The 12,585-nt window shown below is 42.7% G+C and overlaps 1 protein-coding gene across 4 annotated transcripts; it reads right to left on the bottom strand.

The window, feature by feature from the left end:
• Positions 1 to 533: 533 nt before the first annotated feature.
• On the bottom strand, positions 534 to 10,678 carry LOC139747231 (L-asparaginase 1-like). Of its 4 annotated transcripts, none has more exons than XM_071659275.1 (5): positions 10,657 to 10,678; positions 8,674 to 8,790; positions 7,645 to 7,810; positions 6,869 to 7,039; positions 534 to 1,391 (listed from the first exon to the last, which is right to left on the bottom strand). In XM_071659275.1, the coding sequence occupies exons 2-5, from the start codon at positions 8,702 to 8,704 to the stop codon at positions 1,223 to 1,225; spliced, it is 537 nt and encodes a 178-aa protein (XP_071515376.1). In that variant the 5' UTR covers positions 8,705 to 8,790; positions 10,657 to 10,678; the 3' UTR covers positions 534 to 1,222. The 4 variants fall into 4 exon arrangements, with proteins under 4 accessions (XP_071515376.1, XP_071515375.1, XP_071515374.1 ...); XM_071659274.1 differs by lacking the exon at positions 10,657 to 10,678 and adding an exon at positions 10,456 to 10,627; XM_071659273.1 differs by lacking the exon at positions 10,657 to 10,678 and adding an exon at positions 10,374 to 10,400.
• Positions 10,679 to 12,585: the final 1,907 nt, after the last annotated feature.

Genomic DNA, 12,585 nt, shown 5'->3' with positions numbered 1-12,585 from the left:
TTCACTTTCGCTGGGAGCAGAGACAAGTGTGAGTCGTGGAATTCTCCGTACTCCTTGCCAGAAAGTGGGGCAAAAACTTGTCGAACTCCCTCATGTGTATATCTGAAGATTTTATTGATAAGAATAGTGAGAGGGGGAAGGGAAACCATGTAAGATAAAGGGGTAGTGAGAAAGTAAGATAAGAGATCCTAATACGAAAGGTTGTGGATGGTTGTAGTGCTTCCGTAAGCGGATGCTGTCTACAGCTTACAGTCACGGAGGATGTAAGATGGTCCTGGGCATCACGTCAGCAATCCTAAGTCAGGACGGTAGTACTGACTGTACTTCCCCAGGCGGCTGCTGTCTGAAACCTGCCACCTACACAAGGGCCCCATGAGATCCTTGTTTACATGACGTATTGTAGGCACGGAAGAAAATTAGAATTACATTGATGGGGTAACTTTAAATTCTGATGTAAGGTTGAAATGTTGGATGTTTAAAAGCAGGGTGATACTTGAAAGTACATCTGTGTGAAGTGATTATAAAAGACATAGAAGTAAAGTGATCTTTATTACAAAGTTATACATTATAAAGACTACTCGATGTTGGAACATTATCTCTGGACTTTTATATACATATTTGATTTTCTTCCGATAAATTGTGGGTAAAAACTCCTAATTTTCATAAGTTTTCTAATGTTGTGTAATACAACGTCTCTCGATATGGCGTATTGCTATGATACATTTTACACTTATAATGAATTTTTATGCCTGAAGGACCAACACAAACCTAAAAAAAAAAAACGTTCTTGCCTTCAATAAGTTACGTCATAGACATTAAAGATATTTACGACGTTCAATCTTGATGAACTACAACATCCTTCAGGAGTCCCAACTTTGTAGCGTTAGAACTGAAATCAATAAAACACGTTTGTTCACTTAACTTCTGTTGCTCATATTGTCCATCATTGTCCATCACTCATCATTTAAAATATGATAAAATATCGGTACTGACACCTGTGTGGCACGGAGGGTCGATGACGAGGAGCGATCAGCAATGATTCAGATGATTCGTTATTCAACCAATTGACAGTTACTTGCTGAGGGGGAGGTACGCTAAGACAATTGGAGGGTCTGTTAGAGACAGGAGACAGAGGATAGTCTGATTGTGACGGGGAAGTAGTAACAGGTGATTAGACGGTCATTCATATAGACGGCGACGGTGCTAGATAGATGACAGTCAGCTAGACGGTGACTGGGAGTTGACGTCGTCGTGGTACGAACTGGCCCGTGTCGTCACGATCCACTCTATCCCAGGGTAGGAGGATGCCGTTCATAGCCACCCAGACCCCGTGAGCGGCGGCCTGCACACCGCCGAGCGCTACACCCACGTTAAAGTCAGCGTCGGTATCTCTGTCAATAACATATTCTTATTATATTCATCTGTGTATGTGTATACGTACAATAACGTGTTTATGTAGATTTCTATACAAATTATCTGAATTACCAACAAGAATGACGGCTGCAAAAAACTATTATAGTTATAGCTTTAATTTTTGTTTTCTTTGTTGAACTATACATAGAAAATTGGAATTTTTTATGGTAGACTCTTATATAAGGGTATATGTACGAGAAATCTGGAGATCATCATGGTTCATATATTGGTCCGTACCCACTATAACTTATCACCTTTGGATACAGTCTGGTCACATAATATGTAAGGCTATAGTCTGTTTAATTCAGGAATAGAAATTTACCGTCAAGTTACTCATTCTCCAAGATTTTGATATATGTTCTAACCCATCTAGCTATCGTGCTGTTGCTTCAGTTTCTACCATTTCTAAAGTCTTTAAATCCCTCCAAAATTCCCAGATCCTCGCACATCTTGAATCTCGCAGTCTCTGATCACCAGTACGGAGTCCTTATGGCGAGATCCACTAGTAATATCCATTCCTAACTTGCTAATGTCTGGTCATTATTCCTTAAAGATTTTTACAGAATCCCACGTACTTGGGATTCATATATCGAAAGCTTTTGAAAGCAATGAGGCCTCGTGTATCTCCCTCCCTTTGTTTCCTTATATCCGCCATCCTATCTGGCCGATCTGTCTCCGAGGTTCTCGATGGATAAGCCTCTTTCCCTTTCTCCATTAACAACGGTGTCCCTCAGGGTTATTTGCTGTCTCCTACATTTTTTTTCCTCAATGCCACATTGCTACACAGCCTTCAACCTGCTCCTCCTCCTCTCACTTGATCTGCATTCTATCCTAATAAAACATTCTCAATAAACTAAGATTTGGATATATATATATATATATATATATATATATATATATATATATATATATATATATATATATATATATATATATATATATCACTTCCAGTTTTTCTCCATTCAAACTCACCTCCCAAGTGACTTGACCCTCAACCCTACTGTACCTAATAACCTTGCTCTTATTCACATTTACTCTTAACTTTCTTCTTTCACACACTTTACCAAACTCAGTCACCAGCTTCTGCAGTTTCTCTAATGAATCAGCCACCAGCGCTGTATCATCAGCGAACAACAACTGACTCACTTCCCAAGCTCTCTCATCCCAACAGACTTCATACTTGCTCCTCTTTCCAAAACTCTTGCATTCACCTCCCTAACAACCCCATCCATAAACAAATTAAACAACCATGGAGACATCACACACCCCTGCCGCAAACCTACATTCACTGAGAACCAATCACTTTCCTCTCTTCCTACACGTACACATGCCTTACATCCTCGATAAAAACTTTTCACTGCTTCTAACAACTTGCCTCCCACACCATATATTCTTAATACCTTTTTTTTTTTTTTTTGCCGCTATCTCCCGTGTTTGTGAGGTAGCGCAAGGAAACAGACGAAACAAATGGCCCAACCCAACCCCATACACATGTATATACATACGTCCACACACGCAAATATACATACCTACACAGCTTTTCATGGTTTACCCCAGACGCTTCACATGCCCTGATTCAATCCACTGACAGCACGTCAACCCCGGTATACCACATCGATCCAATTCACTCTATTCCTTGCCCTCCTTTCACCCTCCTGCATGTTCACGCCCCGATCACACAAAATCTTTTTCACTCCATCTTTCCACCTCCAATTTGGTCTCCCACTTCTCCTCGTTCCCTCCACCTCCGACATATATATCCTCTTGGTCAATCTTTCCTCACTCATTCTCTCCATGTGCCCAAACCATTTCAAAACACCCTCTTCTGCTCTCTCAACCACGCTCTTTTTATTTCCACATATCTCTCTTACCCTTACATTACTGACTCGATCAAACCACCTCACACCACACAGTGTCCTCAAACATCTCATTTCCAGCACATCCACCCTCCTGCGAACAACTCTATCCATAGCCCACGCCTCGCAACCATACAACATTGTTGGAACCACTATTCCTTCAAACATACCCATTTAAGCTTTCCGAGATAATGTTCTCGACTTCCACACATTCTCAACGCGCCCAGGATTTTCGCCCCCTCCCCCACCCTAATGATTCACTTCTGCTTCCGTGGGTTCATACTCTTGCATTCACCTCCCTAACAACCCCATCCATAAACAAATTAAACAACCATGGAGACATCACACACCCCTGCCGTAAACCTACATTCACTGAGAACCAATCACTTTCCTCTCTTCCTACACGTACACATGCCTTACATCCTCGATAAAAACTTTTCACTGCTTATCTTTCCACCTCCAATTTGGTCTCCCACTTCTCCTCGTTCCCTCCACCTCCGACATATATATCCTCTTGGTCAATCTTTCCTCACTCATTCTCTCCATGTGCCCAAACCATTTCAAAACACCCTCTTCTGCTCTCTCAACCACGCTCTTTTTATTTCCACATATCTCTCTTACCCTTACATTACTGACTCGATCAAACCACCTCACACCACACAGTGTCCTCAAACATCTCATTTCCAGCACATCCACCCTCCTGCGAACAACTCTATCCATAGCCCACGCCTCGCAACCATACAACATTGTTGGAACCACTATTCCTTCAAACATACCCATTTTAGCTTTCCGAGATAATGTTCTCGACTTCCACACATTCTTCAACGCTCCCAGGATTTTCGCCCCCTCCCCCACCCTATGATTCACTTCTGCTTCCGTGGTTCCATCCGCTGCCAGATCCACTCCCAGATATCTAAAACACTTTACTTCCTCCAGTTTTTCTCCATTCAAACTTACCTCCCAATTGACTTGATCCTCAACCCTACTGTACCTAATAACCTTGCTCTTATTCACATTTACTCTTAACTTTCTTCTTTCACACACTTTACCAAACTCAGTCACCAGCTTCTGCAGTTTCTCTAATGAATCAGCCACCAGCGCTGTATCATCAGCGAACAACAACTGACTCACTTCCCAAGCTCTCTCATCCACAACAGACTTCATACTTGCCCCTCTTTCCAAAACTCTTGCATTCACCTCCCTAACAACCCCATCCATAAACAAATTAAACAACCATGGAGACATCACACACCCCTGCCGTAAACCTACATTCACTGAGAACCAATCACTTTCCTCTCTTCCTACACGTACACATGCCTTACATCCTCGATAAAAACTTTTCACTGCTTCTAACAACTTGCCTCCCACACCATATACTCTTAATACCTTCCACAGAGCATCTCTATCAACTATCTCTATCATATGCCTTCTCCAGATCCATAAATGCTACATACAAATCCATTTGCTTTTCTAAGTATTTCTCACATATATTCTTCAAAGCAAACACCTGATCCACACATCCTCTACCACTTCTGAAACCACACTGCTCTTCCCCAATCTGATGCTCTGTACATGCCTTCACCCTCTCAATCAATACCCTCCCATATGATTTACCAGGAATACTCAACAAACTTATACCTCTGTAATTTGAGCACTCACTCTTATCCCCTTTGCCTTTGTACAATGGCACTATGCACGCATTCCGCCCATCCTCAGGCACCTCTCCATGAGTCATACATACATTAAATAACCTTGCCAACCAGTCAACAATACAGTCACCCCCTTTTTTGATAAATTCCACTGCAATACCATCCAAACCTGCTGCCTTGCCGGCTTTCATCTTCCGCAAAGCTTTTACTACCCCTTCTCTGTTTACCAAATCATTTTCCCTAACCCTCTCACTTTGCACACCACCTCGACCAAAACACCCTATATCTGCCACTCTATCATCAAACACATTCAACAAACCTTCAAAATACTCACTCCATCTCCTTCTCACATCACCACTACTTGTTATCACCTCCCCATTTGCGCCCTTCACTGAAGTTCCCATTTGCTCCCTTGTCTTACGCACTTTATTTACCTCCTTCCAGAACATCTTTTTATTCTCCCTAAAATTCAATGATACTCTTTTACCCCAAATCTCATTTGCCCTCTTTTCACCTCTTGCACCTTTCTCTTGACCTCCTGTCTCTTTCTTTTATACATCTCCCACTCAATTGCATTTTTTCCCTGCAAAAATCGTCCAAATGCCTCTCTCTTCTCGTTCACTAATAATCTTAATTCTTCATCCCACCACTCACTACCCTTTCTAATCAACCCACCTCCCACTCTTCTCATGCCACAAGCATCTTTTGCGCAATCCATCACTGATCCCCTAAATACATCCCATTCCTCCCCCACTCCCCTTACTTCCATTGTTCTCACCCTTTTTCATTCTGTACTCAGTCTCTCCTGGTACTTCCTCACACAAGTCTCCTTCTCAAGCTCACTTACTCTCACCACCCTCTTCACCCCAATATTCACTCTTCTTTTCTGAAACCCATACAAATCTTCACCTTAGCCTCGACAAGATAATGATCAGACATCCCTCCAGTTGCACCTCTCCGCACATTAACATGCAAAAGTCTCTCTCGCGCGCCTTTCACTTAACACGTAATCCAATAACGCTCTCTGGCCATCTCTCCTACTTACATACGTATACTTATGTATATCTCTCTTTTTAAACCAGGTATTCCCAATCACCAGTCCTTTTTCAGCACATAAATCTACAAGCTCTTCACCATTTCCATTTACAACACTGAACACCCCATGTATACCAATTATTCCCTCAACTGCCACATTACTCGCCTTTGCATTCAAATCACCCATCACTACAACCCAGTCTCGTGCATCAAAACCACTAACACACTCATTCAGCTGCTCCCAAAACACTTACCTCTCATGATCTTTCTTCTCATTTCTTCTCAGGTGCATATGCACCAATAATCACCCATCTCTCTCCATCAACTTTCAGTTTTACCCATATTAATCGAGAATTTACTTTCTTACATTCTATCACATACTCCCTCAACTCCTGTTTCAGGAGTACTGCTACTCCTTCCCTTGCTCTTGTCCTCTCACTAACCCCTGACTTTACTCCCAAGACATTCCCAAACCACTCTTCCCCTTTACCCTTGAGCTTCGTTTCACTCAGAGCCAAAACATCCAGGTTCCTTTCCTCAAACATACTACCTATCTCTCCTTTTTTCACATCTTGGTTACATCCACACACATTTAGACACCCCAGTCTGAGCCTTCGAGGAGGATGAGCACTCCCCGCGTGACTCCTTCTTCTGTTTCCCATTTTAGAAAGTTATCCCTGGGGATAGGGGTGAAAGAATATCCCTGGGGATAGGGGTGAAAGAATACTTCCCACGCATTCCTCGCGTGTCGTAGAAGGCGACTAGAGGGGACGGGAGCGGGGGGCCAGAAATCCTCCCCTCGTATTTTTTTAACTTCTATATATATACATATATATATATATATATATATATATATATATATATATATATATATATATATATATATATATATATATATAACTACGAGAGGCTTACCTAAATCTCTCGGGTGTGTGAGCGCCAGTGAAGACTATAGTCTTGTTGGTGACACCATGAGCCCGGAGGATGTTGGCGAGGTAGGTGGAGGTATGGAGGAGAGTGTCGGTTCCGTGCGTCACCACAACCTTCCCTTGGGTCGCCCCTGTCACACGTTCCGCCAGAGCTGACCTGAAACACATCGGTGCAATTTTTTTCTTTCTAATGCTGTCTTACCCTGAGGCACTGAGCACTGCATCTGATACAAACGACTACAAGTGGGAGAAAGAATTGTGTCATATTCAGTCCTAAAGGACAACTCGAGTATGTTTGCTACTTATAATCGATAAGTTACTGAATACGTTGTCCAACAGTTGTACGGCAAGTGTGTGCAGTCGCCACAATATGGCGGTGATCCTGAAGGGGGCGCTGACGGTTGCTTAGTCAACTGTACAGTGTATATAAAGTTGCTCTAGAATTTCATCGAATGGGAAGAAATCACGTTAGAATCGGATGAATCATAAGTTATATTTCTATCAAATCAGGTGGGATGGGAGCTGGACAGACAATACACAGTGAAGTGCAGCCTCTACCTCTGCTCTCCAGTTATAATGAATGGATTTGCTTCATATGTCTGGAGTTCCGTTCTATCACATACATTCTGGAGCCAAGATTCAAGGTACACGTCCTTTCTTTCCTCATGATAATAATAACATCGTTATCAATCATTATCAGGAAAGGGAAAGGCTCTAGAGATCCTATAGTATCTCATGTGACCAGATACACTCTTCCTATACCTGTCTTCGTCCGTGATGTCCATACTGTCCTTCCTGCAGATGGTCTCCAGCTTGATGATGACGGAGCGAGCGGGCCGCAGCCTAGCGAGCACTCTCCTCACCGCTGGCTCCCCGACCTCGAAGGCGTAGCCGTGCCTCGTCTTTGGGTAATCTTTGTCGATGGTTCCTGAAGACGAAACTCATCATGTACTTGACAGTCAACACACACACACGCTCTTGTCTAATGTCACTTCACCAGGGGCGAACACATAAGTCACAACAGGATATGGGCAATGTATGTGGACAACAAAGAAGTGTTATTTGATCTCGTACGTCTGGCATTTGACGTTAACCAGGCAACGCACCTGTCATAGAATTTTGCACACGTTCAAGGTGAAGTAACCCGTATACAAATTCTTCCCACGACAAAGGCTTCCAGTTTGTCCAGTCCTGTACTAATGTTCATGTTACAAGTCTCTGTATACTTAACATGATATTTTATGATAATCCTACAGATTAGCGATCTGCAAGACCAAGATGACGAGGCATTCGTCTGCTTAATACAGTGGTCATTTACTCATAACGCGCATAAGCATGGCTTTGAAAGTCTGTCCTGTCTTCGTGCAATATCTACATAGGTTAAGTCTAGTAGAAGGATTCTAACCCTGTATGAATCATACTGTACACCCTACTAAGTCAAGTTTTTCCTGAAGTTACACTTTATTCATACAATTACGAAATTTCGATACGGGTTGTTTATGATCGTACGAATTCGTGCATAAGAACTGACTCTTATGACATCTTCATTTTTTTATTGGAATTGTGAAGCTGTGGGACTTTATTTTACCTTTTTTCGTCACATTCTTTTTTCATAATCATTCCTCGAAGGATGCAGTCTACAAACTCATTCATTCACTATTTTCATACCCTATCTCTTGTCACCAGAGATGGCACGTTCACCCTGTGCTATGAAAAAGGAATGAAGACTCCCTCCAACACCTAAGTCATAAGCCACATCAACTGACTCGTTTTCTTCATCACATGACTCACCTCCCATCTGCAGAATGAGGATCTCTTCCATACTCCTGGATGCTGAGTCTGATGTTATTTCAATGAAGTTTCCTCTCCTCGTGTACACTTCACATAGAAGTCAGTTTTATCTTATTTCTGTTGAAGATTTTACAAGAGAAATAACACTTCAGTTTTCTCCTATATCTCCTTTCTTTTTTTAGTCCAACACTTACACGATATTTCACAACACTGTGTTGTATATAATCGTGCGAATTCGTGCGCAGTAACTGATATAAACGTATTCGTCGTTCATTCGATGTCGCATTGATTCATGAGTGTAACAATTGGTCCAGCGTCACACTGAGTCATGAGTGTTACACTTGGTCCAGCGTCACACTAAGTCATGAGTGTTACACTTGGTCCAGCGTAACACCGAGTCATGAGTGTAATACTTGGTCCAGTGTTATATGGTTACATACGTTGTACCAGACACAACAATTGCGTCCATGCAAAGCCGCCTTGCAGCCACAGTGTGCATTATACTATACATCCAGTCTGAAGATGTAGTTCTTCACCACACGTAACTTATTCAAGGTCAGATACCACACTCTAGTAATCCCCCACACAGACACATTTGGCACCTCACATTAGTCATGGCACACCAGTTGCCTAGTCACCCAAATACCACAAGATAATTAGCACATCAGATCAACCATGATATCATCCGCTACATGTCTGGCATTAGACACCAGAGGCATCCTAGATGATCCAGTTTTTCGTCATGGGTAACATACACCAGTGAAACGGTCATCACTCGCCCAGTCACCATACAGGCTTCATCACATTAGCATCACATACCATCATCATACACCAGTGATCACACACGATGTGCCCTCGAGCAAGTCGAGGTGCTCAGTTCGACACGCATCACTCGCCAGGCTACGATCACCTGCCATCAGTTACCAATACGATTCGCCGAAGTCATCACACGCTGGTCACCACATACAAATCATAACTCACTCCACTCACTCCACTCACCACTCGACACTTGCCAATCACCAAACAATAATTACACGTATGCTGAATTACCAAGCTGGTCACACACACACACACACACACACACACACGCTGATCACCATGTGCAATTTACCATATTCATAAAACCAAGACTTCCTGATCATCAAGCACCAAGGAATTTCGTCAGTCACCACACACACTGGTCACTAAGAGGTCGGGGTCATCATGCACAACTCACCATCCACTAAGGATGAAACACAAAACTAGAGATCGCTCACCAGTTATTGCATCACCAACTCTCCTAACATGCACAGATTACGACACATAACTCTTTATCTTAGAGCAAGCCAGTCACCATATCACCATCACAAGCTAATCCCTGCACACACACACACACACACACACACACACACACACACGCGCGCGCGCGCGCACCAGTCATCACAGAGTTGACCTACTAGGCACTATATGATCACCATTCACCATAGTGTTCGCCGTGTAATAGTCATGAGTCGCGAACACGCAAAATCACCACCCAGGGAACCACTTCGAGTCAGTAGTGCTCACCAGGTACGACACTGCTGTTGCTATGGTCAACACTAAACAAAGTTCCTCCCAACTGTCACGAGGCATCAGTCCCCGGCCACCTACACTACACCAGCCACCAGCATGACTGATGATGGTTCAGTAACACACAGACACACACACACACACATACACACCTGCCAGCGCCACTGAGTAGGATCAACTAGCTCTACTTGAGTGTGGTGGACCCGGCCAGAACCCGCCCACTCAAGTACCAACCTTATCTAAACTCCCCCCCGACTCCCCGAGTTATCTGGAGTGGGGGGAAGAAGAGGGGGAGAACCAGCGTTATCGGTGACACAGTGCAAGGGAGGCTCGTCCGGTCCAATAGTGTGTTTTTCTCCAATAGTCTTTGGTCTCTCGTCGAGGTGAAGTTTACTCTGGCAGAGGATGTCCTCTTCTCTACTTGCATACACCCACCCCCGCAGGACGTCCTCATCATGTCACATCCTGTACTCGTGGCCAGTAGTCGTGACGCCGGTGGTAATGCACGTGGCCCGACCGACAAGACGGTGGTGTATCTGTTGCTTGGTGGGGTGTGGGTGTTCTACCTCGACCCCCGGGGAAGGCTCAGACCTCGAGGACTTGATGATTATCTGTTGAGTGTATCGTCGGAGTGACTGAGTGAATTGGTCGTGTTCTCCTCAAGTACCTGGGAGGTGAGGCAACCGTTCTGGGAAAATATATATATATATATATATATATATATATATATATATATATATATATATATATATATATATATATTTCATACTATTCGCCATTTCCTGCATTAGCAAGGTAGCGTTAGGAACAGAGGACTGGGCCTTTGAGGGAATATCCTCACCTGGCCCCCTTCTCTGTTCCTTCTTTTGGAAAATCAAAAAAAGAACGAGAGGGGAGGATTTCCAGCCACCCGCTCCCTCCCCTTTTAGTCGCCTTCTACGACACGCAGGGAATACATGGGAAGTATTCTTTCTCCCCTATCCCCAGGGATATATATATATATATATATATATATATATATATATATATATATATATATAGAAGAAAGTTAAGAGTAAATGTGAATAAGAGCAAGGTTATTAGGTACAGTAGGGTTGAGGGTCAAGTCAATTGGGAGGTGAGTTTGAATGGAGAAAAACTGGAGGAAGTGAAGTGTTTTAGATATCTGGGAGTGGATCTGGCAGCGGATGGAACCAAGGAAGCGGAAGTGGATCATAGGGTGGGGGAGGGGGCGAAAATCCTGGGAGCCTTGAAGAATGTGTGGAAGTCGAGAACATTATCTCGGAAAGCAAAAATGGGTATGTTTGAAGGAATAGTGGTTCCAACAATGTTGTATGGCTGCGAGGCGTGGGCTATGGATAGAGTTGTGCGCAGGAGGATGGATGTGCTGGAAATGAGATGTTTGAGGACAATGTGTGGTGTGAGGTGGTTTGATCGAGTGAGTAACGTAAGGGTAAGAGAGATGTGTGGAAATAAAAAGAGTGTGGTTGAGAGAGCAGAAGAGGGTGTTTTGAAGTGGTTTGGGCACATGGAGAGAATGAGTGAGGAAAGATTGACCAAGAGGATATATGTGTCGGAGGTGGAGGGAACGAGGAGAAGAGGGAGACCAAATTGGAGGTGGAAAGATGGAGTGAAAAAGATTTTGAGTGATTGGGGCCTGAACATGCAGGAGGGTGAAAGGAGGGCAAGGAATAGAGTGAATTGGAGCGATGTGGTATACCGGGGTTGACGTGCTGTCAGTGGATTGAATCAAGGCATGTGAAGCGTCTGGGGTAAACCATGGAAAGCTGTGTAGGTATGTATATTTGCGTGTGTGGACGTATGTATATACATGTGTATGGGGGGGGGGGTTGGGCCATTTCTTTCGTCTGTTTCCTTGCGCTACCTCGCAAACGCGGGAGACAGCGACAAAGTATAATAATATATATATATATATATATATATATATATATATATATATATATATATATATATTTATATATTTATATTTTTTATAAATATATATATATATATATATATATATATATATATATATATATATATATATATATATATATATTTTATATATATATATCTTTTATATATATATATATATATTTTTTATATATATATATATTTTATATATATATATATATATATAAAAGTGGGAGATGTATAAAAGAAAGAGGCAGGAGGTCAAGAGAAAAGGGGCAAGAGGTGAAAAAGAGGGCAAATGAGAGTTGGGGTGAGAGAGTATCATTAAATTCTAGGGAGAATAAAAAGATGTTTTGGAAGGAGGTAAATAAAGTGCGTAAGACAAGGGAACAAATGGGAACTTCAGTGAAGGGGGCTAATGGGGAGGTGATAACCAGTAGTGGTGATGTG

This window comes from Panulirus ornatus, chromosome 68 (genome assembly GCF_036320965.1).
Source record: "Panulirus ornatus isolate Po-2019 chromosome 68, ASM3632096v1, whole genome shotgun sequence".
Taxonomy (NCBI): domain Eukaryota; kingdom Metazoa; phylum Arthropoda; class Malacostraca; order Decapoda; family Palinuridae; genus Panulirus; species Panulirus ornatus.
The sequence above is the reverse complement of the archived record's forward strand: the minus strand, read 5'-3'. Positions and strand labels throughout refer to the sequence as shown.